The sequence below is a fragment of the Temnothorax curvispinosus genome, unplaced genomic scaffold (assembly GCF_003070985.1).
Source record: "Temnothorax curvispinosus isolate PA1 unplaced genomic scaffold, ASM307098v1 QBEX01013818.1, whole genome shotgun sequence".
NCBI lineage: Eukaryota > Metazoa > Arthropoda > Insecta > Hymenoptera > Formicidae > Temnothorax > Temnothorax curvispinosus.
The window spans coordinates 197,521-209,969 of record NW_020223598.1 but is presented as its reverse complement, the minus strand read 5'-3'; the positions used below and the strand labels follow the sequence as shown (position 1 = coordinate 209,969).

Below are 12,449 nucleotides of genomic sequence, written 5' to 3'. Positions count from 1 at the left end.
ATATATATATATATATATATATATATATAAAACAACTTAGGCTTCTTTCGTATTCTGTTTAAGGTAATACGAATCGCCATGTCATATTTTACAGCGTTTACATCATTCAAAGAATGATTACTGAATTTTCAACTAACTCGTCACCGATATGTTTTTGTATGTTTGGCATACTGTGATCTCAACGTCAATAAATTGTATTTCAATGATATATCTGCCTTCGGTAATCTTGAAACTTAATGTCATCTGCACATTTCCATTTATTATTTTCTCTATTTCTTTGAATTATTATGTTTATTATATTTAAACTTCGGTATTTATGATATCTAAACTTATTCTATTTCACTTTATTTCATCAACTATACTTCCAAAGATATATTCGGCTTTATTCGAACAGCTAAAGTACTTAAAACCGACTGAAAAACGTTTAGTAAAGAAGAGTTTCCAATGCAGTCGGAAACCAAGCAAGACCGTGTCTACACTACTATTATCGTTACCTTCAATTATCTTGTTACACTGTACTGTACTATAATATGTCCATACTATATTTATATTATAACTTATAACGTGTCGCACTAGAAAGATGTCTAATATAGAAAATACTTTTGAAGAAGGTGAAAGTGATGGTTTAGTATCGATAGATAGACATACACTACCATTAAAGAAATGAAACTTTGACACTGGCAAAATTACTGACATCGCATGATATATACAGCATTTCTTGTGCCGCAATTTGTATGTTCCATCCAAAATTGAGAGCACACTCGGCACATGTCATTTCTTTTTAGTACGTCGGAGAGTAAATATTAGTCATGCTAGAAAATTTTGTGCGAGAGTACAACATAAACCGAATACTTTTATCGATCTCAGGTCTCTGGCCATTTCAAAGTAAGCATGTGAGAAATTCGTTACGAACTATCTACTTGCTACTGGAAATAACTTATTATCCGTTTGAGGTAATGCGCCTTGATCAATACATTTCGGTTTGAGAAAATACGTATGTAGTGTTCATAATATTACGTATAATCATAATGTGATCATTTATCTGATTTATCATAAAGCAAATATAAGTATATAATATTGCCGCGCACAAACGTTATCAGAGACATATTATAAATATTGTCTGAATGTAAAGGCCATTGCACGTAACAAAGTTTTAGTCATAATTGTAAAGCCGTAAGAAAATAGACCAATCAATTATTCTTCTCGAGCTCGAAGAATAATCGAGTGTGAATGGTCTATTTTCTTACAACCTTACGATTATGACTAAAACTGCGTTACGTGCAATGGCCTTAACATACATATCTGACGCAATATTTAGTGACGATTAATTAAATAAGTAAAACAATTTTTACGATCGATCTTATAGTTATATATTTGTAACAAACTTAAATATAATAATTCAACGTTATACGCAGATGTTCTTGCTGTATGATCATTGGGGCGATCCACAAATGATTTTTGATGCCGGCTATCAATTTATTTTCACGACTTCTTTTACTGCAAGGGCATTGCATACTATTTGGAATCAGAACAGAGTAAATTTGCAGAACTGAACACTGTCGTATTTCTCTTAACTATTATTATCTTAGAAAAATTATTTTATGTGTAATATATGTTAAATCGTTTCCATGTTTGTTATTGTCAGTTACAGCAGTTGTGCATAGCCATTGATAAACATTGGGACGTATTTACGGACGATGTGGAAGTTCGAGTTATGAAAGATTATTCTTTGCTGTCACGAAGGTTTACGAAACTTTTCGTAGGTAAGCATATTATATTGCTGTAATATGGAGTATAGTGTCGATGACAGAATAAAATAATGTAACTGAGACTTTTATGATATAAATCGTGCATGACTATAAACAGTGTTATGATATTCGCTACGTCGATGTTAATACAAACTATGCAAGAGAAAAATGGAATTAAACAAAATTTTCATTAAAAACAGATTTTCTAAAGAGTGTCACTCTAAGATACTCTAGGTTGATATTATTGAATAAATACACATCTCTTTCGGGACATTACAGTGCTAATGATTCTTATACTAATGATATTGGTAGCAGTACCATTAACACCAATATTGCTAGACATTGTGATGCCTTTTAATGAATCACGTTCGCGATCCTTCGCGGTCGAAGTTGAATTCAGAGTGAATAAAGACGATTACTTTTTACCAATTTTTTGTTATACTACTGCTGTAATTCTGGCAGGTGTAAACATTACGATGGGCGTCGATTGTATGCATATCGCGTGCGCCGCTCATGCGTGTAGTTTATTTGCCGCTATCAGGTAGATTCATTACAGATATGATGATAATTTAAGTGCATATCATATAAGTATTTTAAGACACTAATTTCAAATACCTACATTTTCGTACGTATTTCTGTACGTGTTTCGATATATAATATACATCACACATATTTGTAACTTTTACGAGATGTCGTAAATTCATATTTACAGTAAGCAAATTGAGAATATAATTTCTAAAGCGAATAATAACAATAAACCCAGCAAATATGGATATCATGTAAATATGGAACTTAATCCATTAAATGAGAAAATAATATATCGAGAATATATAATATGTCTAAAGAAACATCAACTTGCGATAGAGTAAGCAGCACTTGTTCAATTGTTTCTTATATAAATATCTTTGTATATGTAAAATATTCCTTTATGTGTATGTATTTTTAATATAATATTACTGCTTATATAACTTGCTAACGTAATTCCAGGTTTGTTAATATATTGGAGTCATCTTTTCAAGAGCTTTCATTACTTTTATTACTATTGCTTCTTGCAAATATAAGTCTGGTTGGAATCCGAGTAAGCATTAGAAATTATTCCTATAAAATATCGTTAGTATAAATATGCATACAAGATAATCGAAACTGTTATATAGTCGAATTTTCCCTCTTTTTATTCCTTAAGGTTGAATTAGTATTTTTGTACACAACTTTTTCTTGAGTCTCATATTCATATTCTAACGATTTATATTCTACCACCCTTGATGATAAACTAAATTGATTATGTCCTGATGGATAAAAAATACAAAATCAAGTTTGTACAAAAGAAATAAAATTCTGCATTTTTTTCAATACTGATAGAGGCAAACAATTGTAATTAGATCGATTTTTATCATCGATCTTAAATCTATCTCAATAACATATCTATATAACGTAAAATTTTTTATCTTAAATAAAATTATAATTATTATGCGGATAATTACGTAATACTTTTTATTTGTTATAGATTCTTAATGTGTTAGATCAAATGCAGCAACTGCTAAAATTCATGCTTCTATTCACAGCGTTGCTATTTGATTTATTGATTGTGTGCTATTCCGGTCAGAGATTAATGGACGAAAGTCAGAACATATTTTATCGAGCGTAATAATTATTTTATACCTTATTATATATTATATATTATATAGCGATTTTAAAGCTATTTTTTTTACATAAAAGTAATAATTTAGCTATAAGCATTCATAAGATCTATTGAACAATTTAATACAATGAATACTTTGACTTAAACTACAACATACTTTTAATACAACACAATTAAAAAATGTAATTAACATACACAATACTTGTAATTTAACTAGTTTCATTATTGCAAATTATTTTTTAATAAATTTTTTTTGAAAATTTAATTAAAAGCAGTTGCTGGCATATGTTTACAGATATGCTGCAGAATGGTACAAATTCTCGCCCAGAATAAAATCTTTATTGATGATAACTCTTTACAGAAGCAATACTCCGTGTGGACTGAAGGCAGGAAAGATGATTCCGTTATGTATCGCGACCTATGCGGCGGTAAGTAGAATGCGCAAAGTTGTGAAACTACTTTTTACAAGAATATTACATATGCATGTACAAAGCAAGTCATACCTTTTGTGTATTCGATTTAAGGTTGTACGAATGGCTATGTCTTACTTTGCAGCGTTTAAGTCATTCCAAGAGTGATTGCCGAATTTTTAATTAACTGTTCACCATACAATTTTATATGTATAATACATTCTGATCTGAATGTCAATAAATTGTATTTCGATGATATATTTAGTTTCGGAAAAATTTTACCATCTGCTTTTCTATTCTTCTACAATTTTTTCTGCTTCTTTAGATTATTATATTTGATCTTTGAACTTATTTGATTTCGTTTTATTTCATCATTTTCTACTTTCAAAGATACTCGACAAAGATATTCGAACAGTTGAACTATTTAAAGTCGACTGGAAATTTCAGAGAAGAATAATTTTCAATACGGTCGGAAAACGGGAAATCATCATGCGTCTACATTGTCATTCTCAATTATTCCGTAATGCAGTGTGCTATACTATATATGTCTATACGACACTTATGTTACCATATAACGTGTCAAGCCAGAAAGATGTCTAACAGAAGACACATTTGAAGATAGTGAAAGTAATGGTTTAGTATCGATAGAGATAGACGTACTCTGCCATTAGAAAAATAAGACACTGACACGGGCAAAATTACTGACTGATATTGCATGACATATACAGTATTTCTTGTGCCGCAACTTGCATGTTCAGAAATCGATAGCATACTCGGCACGTATCATTTCCTTCTAATACGTCGGAGAGTAAACATTAGTCATGCTAGCGAATTTTCAGCGAGAGTACAATATGAATCGAGTGTTTTTATCAACTACAGGTCTCTGGCCCTTTCAAAGTAAGCATGTGAGAAATTCGTTACGGACGTTCTGCTTGCTATTGGAAATAAGTTACTATCCTTTTGAGGTAATGCGTATCCGTCGATACGTAGGGTGTATATTTCAATTTGAAAAAAATGTACTATTAGCGTTCATAATGTTCCGTCATTCAAAATATTATTATTTAATCGTAAAGCACGTACATATAATATAATATTGTCACAAATGTTAATTGTAAAATAATATGTCTCAGTGTAACACACACATTCATCTGATGCAATAATTAACGGTCAGTTAATAACAATATCGTATTTCCGTACGATCGATCTTCTAACGATATACATATTTGTAACATACTTAATTTTATGTTATACGCAGATACTACTGCTGTATGATCATTGGGGTGATCCAGGAATGGTTTTTGAAGCCTTGTATCAATTCATTTTATTGACCGCTTTTATTGTAAGAGCGTTGCATGATATTTGGAATCGCGACAAAGTAAATTTGCAAAACTGTATCATACTGTCATTATTTTTTTTTTCAGCTATAATTATCTTAGTAAAATTTTATATGTTTATATGTCATATCGTTTTTATGTTTGTTTTAATCAGTTGCAACGATTGTACACAGCCATTGATGAACATTGGGACATATTTACAAATGATACGGAAGTTTGCGTTTTGAAAAATTATTCTTCGCTGTCGCGAAAGTTTACAAAGTATTACGCGAGTGAGTACGTACATATTGCAATGGTAATATTCTTAAAGCATATAATTCTATGCTGACAGAAGAGAATAATAATCATCATCATCATCATATACTTTATGAGTAGCTGTCATCGTATATTTTGACACTTGTGTGTAATGTTAAAACCAAATAACGCGCGCATCTGTGATGTCTAATATAATTAAAAATTTTATGAGCTAGTAATTTGCAAATGAGTTGTGCAGATATTTCCTACTGAAATTCAACAAATTCAACATTAAAATTATAAAGAAATTTAATACAATTTTCGCTATTATAACGGCAGATTTATTATAGACGTGCCAAATGGTGATAATTATAGGCTCTGATAATCATATTATTATTACTCTAATAATATAAATCTATATTATTAAAGAAACAATCTTACTTTCATTATATATACATAATATTACAGCAATAATATATTTGATGTGTTCGGTATCTCTAACAGTACCGTTAACACCGTTGCTCCTAGATATTGTAATACCACTTAATGAATCACGTCCGCGATTTTTCCTAATAGAAGTTGAATTCAGAGTGGATAAAAAAGATTACTTTGTACCAATTTTTTGTTACACCACCACTGTAATCATGGTAGGTATGACCATCATGGTGGGTGTTGATGCGATGCATGTCATATGCACTGCTCACGCATGCAGTTTATTTGCGGCTATCAGGTAAATACATTGCAACTATAATGATAATTTCAATGCGCAAAATGAATATATACAATAGCAATATTATTATTATTATAATTACTGTAAGACTGTGTGTAAATTTTATTTGTATTTTCTGTTCGTAACATAATATATATGTTATGTATTTATAATTTATTTAGCTTTTGTGTTATACAATAAAGTTTACGTTTCACAGTAAGCAAGTTAAAAATATATTTTCAAAAGTGAATAACGGCAAGATCGGTGAATGTGGATATCGCGCGAATATGGAGCTTGATTCGACAAGCGAGGAAATAATATATCGAGAATATATAATATGTTTAAAGAAACATCAACTTGCTATAGAGTAAGAGTTTCTCTATAAATTAAGTGCATGTTATTAAAATATCATATTGTTGCCTGTATGCAAAAAGTTGCATACTAACATCATTTTTATTCCACACAGGTTTGTAAAAACATTGGAATTGTCATACCAAGAACTTTCGTTACTTTTGTTATTATTGATTATTGCAACGTTCAGTTTAGTTGGAGTACGGGTAAGCATAAAAAAATTATTCATCTACTAAGATATCTTGCCAACAAAAAATATAAATACAGTTATATAAAAAAATGTTACAAAAACGGATAATTATTACATAATTACATAAAATCTACTTGATTTCAGTGTGCTCTAAGATTATTATTTTTTTACATCAAAGAAATATAATTGCTTAAAATTAAAAAATTAAATTATATTTCAGATAATTATATATATAATACTTTTCATGCAAGAATTGTCGATTAATTATATTTGTAGATAATACATGTATTACACCAATTGAAAGAATTGATGAAATTCGCATTTATAATCGTCGGAGTATTGGTGACTCTGATGATTGTGTGTTATTCAAGTCAGAGATTAATGGATGAAAGTCAGAATATATTCTATCAAGCGTAATAATGATTTTGTCTTAATACATGTAATAGACATTGTTTTTTTTTTAATAGGACCATAGCTTTGTATTATCATTCATAAGATAAATCATTCATAAGATCTCTTAAACATGAAATTTTATTCAAATTTATTTAAAACTTTTAATGACACTTATACAAATGTTACTAATTTAGAAATCATTAATAATAGAAATCATTAATAATAGAAATCATTAATAAATTCTTGTAAATTATTTTGTGTAATACATTGTATCATATACCATTTTTAATATACTCATGTTGCAACAAATAAGTTTCATTATTTATTTAAACGTAACCTTCCTTGGAAAGGTAATAAAAATCAATAATTAATTCTACGTTTACAGATACGCGGCAGAATGGTACCATTTCTCACCTAGACTAAAATCTTTGTTGATAATAACTCTTTACAGAACTAATACGCCATGCGTATTAAAAGCAGGTAATGTGATTCCGTTATCCATCGCTACCTATGCGGCGGTAAGTAAATTGCGCAAAGCTGTACAAAGCGCATCATCTTTCTTATAATAGTATCGTGTATAAAATAATTAATTTAAATTCTTTTAAGGTACTACGAGTGGCCATATCCTACTTCACAGCGTTTTTATCACTCCAAGAATGATTACAAAATTATTTTTTAGTTCTTCACTAATTTATCTTTTTTTAATATCAATGTTAATAAATTGTAATAAAGAGATTTATGTTATATTTATCCCATAATATAAAATGATATCGTCCTCTTATTCAATCCTTTTTCTTCTTTTTTAAAATTTCTTAAAAATTTCTTTACTCAGTAACGGTAGGTACTACAAATTAATTTGTTATAACTCTAAAAATTTAAAAAGCTATTTCTATTATTTATTTTATATAGAGATAATAATTATGTACTTCAATATATAACAAAGTTGATAGTATTATATGTTGCATTAATTAATTGAACTATGTTATTAAAATATCAATTTTATTAGCCACATATATATATATATATTCTTAAGATACCTTAAAACACCATATCATTGTGATTCTAATTTAATAATCTCTTTAATAATCTTTAATTATCACCTTCGAAAATTTTTAAAATTACCCTTGTCCTATATTTGCCTACAATTGACTTTTCTTCAAATCAGCAAAATTCAAGTATGGATTTTTAAACAAAATTTGTTACTTTTCTTTATTTCACAATATTTTCTAATTTCAAGAATCCTCGATTCCACTGAAGCGCTAAAAATGCTTAAAACGAAGTAGCACATATCTTCATTGTTAATATCGTTACCCTCAAACTTCCTATTAGATTGTACTATATCGTTACGGTAACATGTCACTCAAAACCAATATCGAATAAAAAATACTTTGAAGGATGGAAAAATTGATGGTTTAATATAGCTCGATACTCTCTTACAAGGGCAAAATAATATGGTGACATAGACGATTCCTGACATCCTATCATTTCGTGTTTCATGTACCTATACTACTCGCCGACGAATCGATAGGTAACATGCGTGGCACGCATCATTATGTTACGGTCTCCCCACGGGATTGAAACGAGCGAAAATGCTGTCGAATTTTCTGAGAGAGTACAATGTCAACCGGGTATTTTTGTCGATCATAGGTCTTTGGCCATTTCAAAGTAAGCGCGTGAGAAATTTATTGCGGACTTTTTTCTTCCTGCTCGAAATAAGTTACTGTCCGTTCGAGGTATTGCACTTCAATACATCTTCGTTTCAAACAATACGTTCGATTAGTGCTTATAAATTTTTATTATTTTACTATTTCGTGTTGTACAAAATATACATATATATACATTATAATCGCGTATGCCAAACTAACGTATTTGATAGCAGTTTGAGTAATTAAAAAATAATTATAAAATAGAAATGTAACAATTTAAATGTAGCAAGTCAATCGTGTAAAATTTTATATATGTGAACTTGTAACATATTATATGAATGAAAATGTTACATGCAGATATTACTATTGTACGATCATTGGGACGATGCGCAAATGATTTTTGAAGGTTGCTATCAAATTGTCATCTCAACCTCTTTTATCGCAAGGCAAGTGAATGAATTTTGGAACCACGATAAGGTACGTTTTTAGAATTAAAATGTATTGTTTTGTCTTTTTTTTTTTAATTATGTTTGCCTCCGGAAAAATATTTCAGGTGTTACAAGTTAAATCGTTTCCATATTTGTTGCAATCAGTTTCGACAGTTATATAAAGCTATCGATAAGCATTGGGATATATTTACTAACGATGTGGAAATTCAAATTCTGAAAGACCATTCTATGTTGTCGCGAAAATTTACGAAATATTACTCCAGTAAGTACGATATATTGTTACGATAATTATCTTCTGCTTAGGCATAGCATTATTCCACGGTAATGGAATTATTCCATTTCCATGTTAATGGAATGTAGTGATATAATTGAACAAAGTATACCTAATAAATCACAAGATTAAGCATTTGTTATAACTCTCAACTCTAGTAATAGATATTTACTATTACTGACATATAAATGAATTTAATAAAATTTTCACTGGAAATAAATTTTTTACAAACAATTCAAAAGTATGATGACAATTTTAGGATACTTTATAAGTTTTTATATTATTGAGGGAACACACAAATTATTCTCGAAATGTTGCAGTGTTAATGTATGTAATGATGTTGGTATTTATAACAATACCGTTAACACCACCACTTCTAGATATTGTAATGCCTCTAAACGAGTCACGTCCGCGATTCTTCGCGATCGTAGTCGAATTCAGGGTGGATAAAAATGAGTATTTTCTACCAATTTTTTTTTACACTACCGCAATAATCGTGGTGGGAACGAATGTTACGATGAGCATTGATGCAATGCACATCGCGTGCACCGCTCATGCTTGCAGTCTATTTGCTGCTGTCAGGTAAGTATGTATATCAAGCAAATAGAGTAATAATTTCATTTCGTTTCTATATATATTGTATCATTAGGTAATAATATTATTATTGCAATTATAACAAGATACTAATTATATATTTTGCCGCAAATGTATACAGTATATATATTTTTCGGGTTCTCGCAAAGTAACGTAAAATTCATATTTCAGCAAACAAATTGAAAACATGAATCCAAAAACGGACAGCAGCGAACCAAGTAAACGTAAATATGGCATAGATCTTGATTCATCGAATGAAAAGATGATATACCAGGAATATAAAATATGTTTAAAGAAACATCAACTTGCTATAGAGTAAGTAACTTTTGTTAAATTGTTTATTGTCTCTCTACAATATACATGATATCTAATAATATCACCATTTGTGTGTCAAATCCTCTTTCAAAAATAAATTTGTTAATATTATTTGTGTTTTCTATTAAAAATTAATTTTTTAATACTATTTTTATTACACAGATTTGTTGATATATTAGATTCATCGTATCAAGGAATTTCATTGATTATGTTAATGTTGATTATTGGAACTATGAGTTTGATTGGAATTCGTGTAAGTATTAAATAAGTATATAAGATGTTTTCCTAACAGTTAACATAAATGTGTACAATCATACAAAATAATAAAAATTGTAACCAAATCAGATTTTCGTAATTATTTATTGATCGAAATTAAATTAGCTTTATGTCGAATCTCTCTTTATAGTCTAATACGTGATTTGACGATTAAATCAAGTTAGAGTTTAAACCTGAAAACAAAAAATATATCGAAAGTCTGATTTTCTGCAATAAAAATATATTTTTTATTAAATCTATATTAAGTTTCCTAATGTAATTAGAAAAGGGTAAAATCTATAATTGTTTTTAATATATATAATTTTATTAATTTTTACGTATTACAAAATAAGTGTTTTTCATCTTAAGTAAGAATATAATTATTTTCTGAACGGATAATATAATTAATATTTTTCAATTTGTTATAGATTGTCTATGTATTGGATCAACTAAGTGAATTAACAAGATCAATGTTTATAATGACGGGTTCGTTTGTGACTCTAATGATTATGTGTTACTCCGGTCAGAAATTAATGGATGAAAGTCAAAATATATTTCATCGAGCGTAATTATTTTATACTTTAATATAACTGTAACACAAAGTTTTTCTTATAATTGATTTATACTAATAACTGTGCCGTGGGCATATGCATAAGATTTCTTAAATATAAGTTTACTTCAACTGTAATTTAAGATTGTTTGGTACTTTTAATAAGATGTAATTTGAAAAACGTAATTAATATATAGAAAAAATTGATATTAATTTAGAAATTACTATAATTTTTGCAAACTATTTTGCAATAAGTGTTCTGACATATCATCGTTACCCAACCGCGCATTGTAAAAAATAGTTTTAATTTGGGTAAATAATTCCATTTGAACATTTGATTAAAATCAATTATTACATTTATGTTACAGATACGCGGCAGAATGGTACAATTTCTCGCCTAGATTAAAATCTCTATTAATTATAACACTTTATAGAACTAATACACCCTGCGGATTAAAAGCAGGTAATATGGTTCCATTATCCATTGCAACCTATGCGACGGTAAGTACCGTAAAGTTTTAGCTATTTTAATATTTACAGTTTTATAACAACGTTATTATATGCATATAAAACAGTTTATACCTCTTATTGAATTAAAGGTAATACGAACGGCTATGTCTTACTTTACGGCGTTTTTATCACTCCAAGACTGATAAGTGTTCTATTAATATCTCAGCAATATATGTGTTCGATCCCATCATCAATAAATTGTAGTACAGAGAGTACAATGTTACTGGATAATGGAATTAGTTTCATTCAATCAGCCGCTTTTGTACTTTTTTACACAATTTTCACTTGACATTCATACTTTTCGTTTCCGTTTTTTTCGTTGTCTTTTTTTTAACTGTGCCGTAAACAATATTTATTTTATTTCGTGCCAGAGTAAATTTCAACAAGAACTTACGTAAGATATACGTTAATGCATACGTTAATTAAACAAAATATAATATTAATTTTATCAGTCTAATTGTAAAATTGAAAAATGAAAAATACTTGACATCGCATCACTATGATCCTTAAAAAAATTTTTTTTTAGGTAATTTCTTTCTTATTAGCTTCAGAAATATTAAAAATTAATTAATCCTCTTTTCTATAACTTCCCGCAAATTCTTTCTTTGGATCAGTGGATTAGTAGAATTCAAACTCGATTTCTTTGCTTATACTTTACCTAACATTTTTCTCTATTTATTAATTTTAAATATACAATTCAACTCCACGCACGAACACTGACAGTGCTAGATTAGAACTAACTATAAAATATTCTCAACAGAAGAGTGCACCAACAAAAAAGCCAAGGCATGAGACACATCTATATTATTATTGTCAGCCACAGCTTTTTACTTTGCATCGTGATGTGCCAT

The 12,449-nt window shown here is 28.9% G+C and overlaps 2 protein-coding genes and 1 pseudogene across 2 annotated transcripts in view; all 3 read left to right on the top strand.

The window, feature by feature from the left end:
- LOC112464015 (odorant receptor 9a-like) overlaps positions 1–178 on the top strand; it is a 3,663-nt gene extending 3,485 nt beyond the window's left edge. The window contains exon 9 of the mRNA XM_025030779.1: positions 64–178. Coding sequence (XP_024886547.1) covers positions 64–117 — 54 coding nt within the window. The 3' untranslated portion in view covers positions 118–178. The remainder of the gene's footprint in view (positions 1–63) is intronic.
- Positions 179–761: 583 nt separating this feature from the next.
- Positions 762–3,991, top strand: LOC112464016 (odorant receptor 10a-like). Its single transcript, XM_025030780.1, has 9 exons — positions 762–953; positions 1,416–1,535; positions 1,646–1,763; positions 2,028–2,289; positions 2,461–2,613; positions 2,736–2,826; positions 3,253–3,389; positions 3,683–3,815; positions 3,912–3,991. Exons 1-9 carry the CDS (start codon positions 810–812, stop codon positions 3,963–3,965), a joined length of 1,212 nt encoding a protein of 403 aa, XP_024886548.1. The 5' UTR covers positions 762–809; the 3' UTR covers positions 3,966–3,991.
- Positions 3,992–4,605: 614 nt separating this feature from the next.
- On the top strand, positions 4,606–11,916 carry LOC112464021 (annotated as a pseudogene).
- The last annotated feature ends 533 nt before the right edge of the window (positions 11,917–12,449 follow it).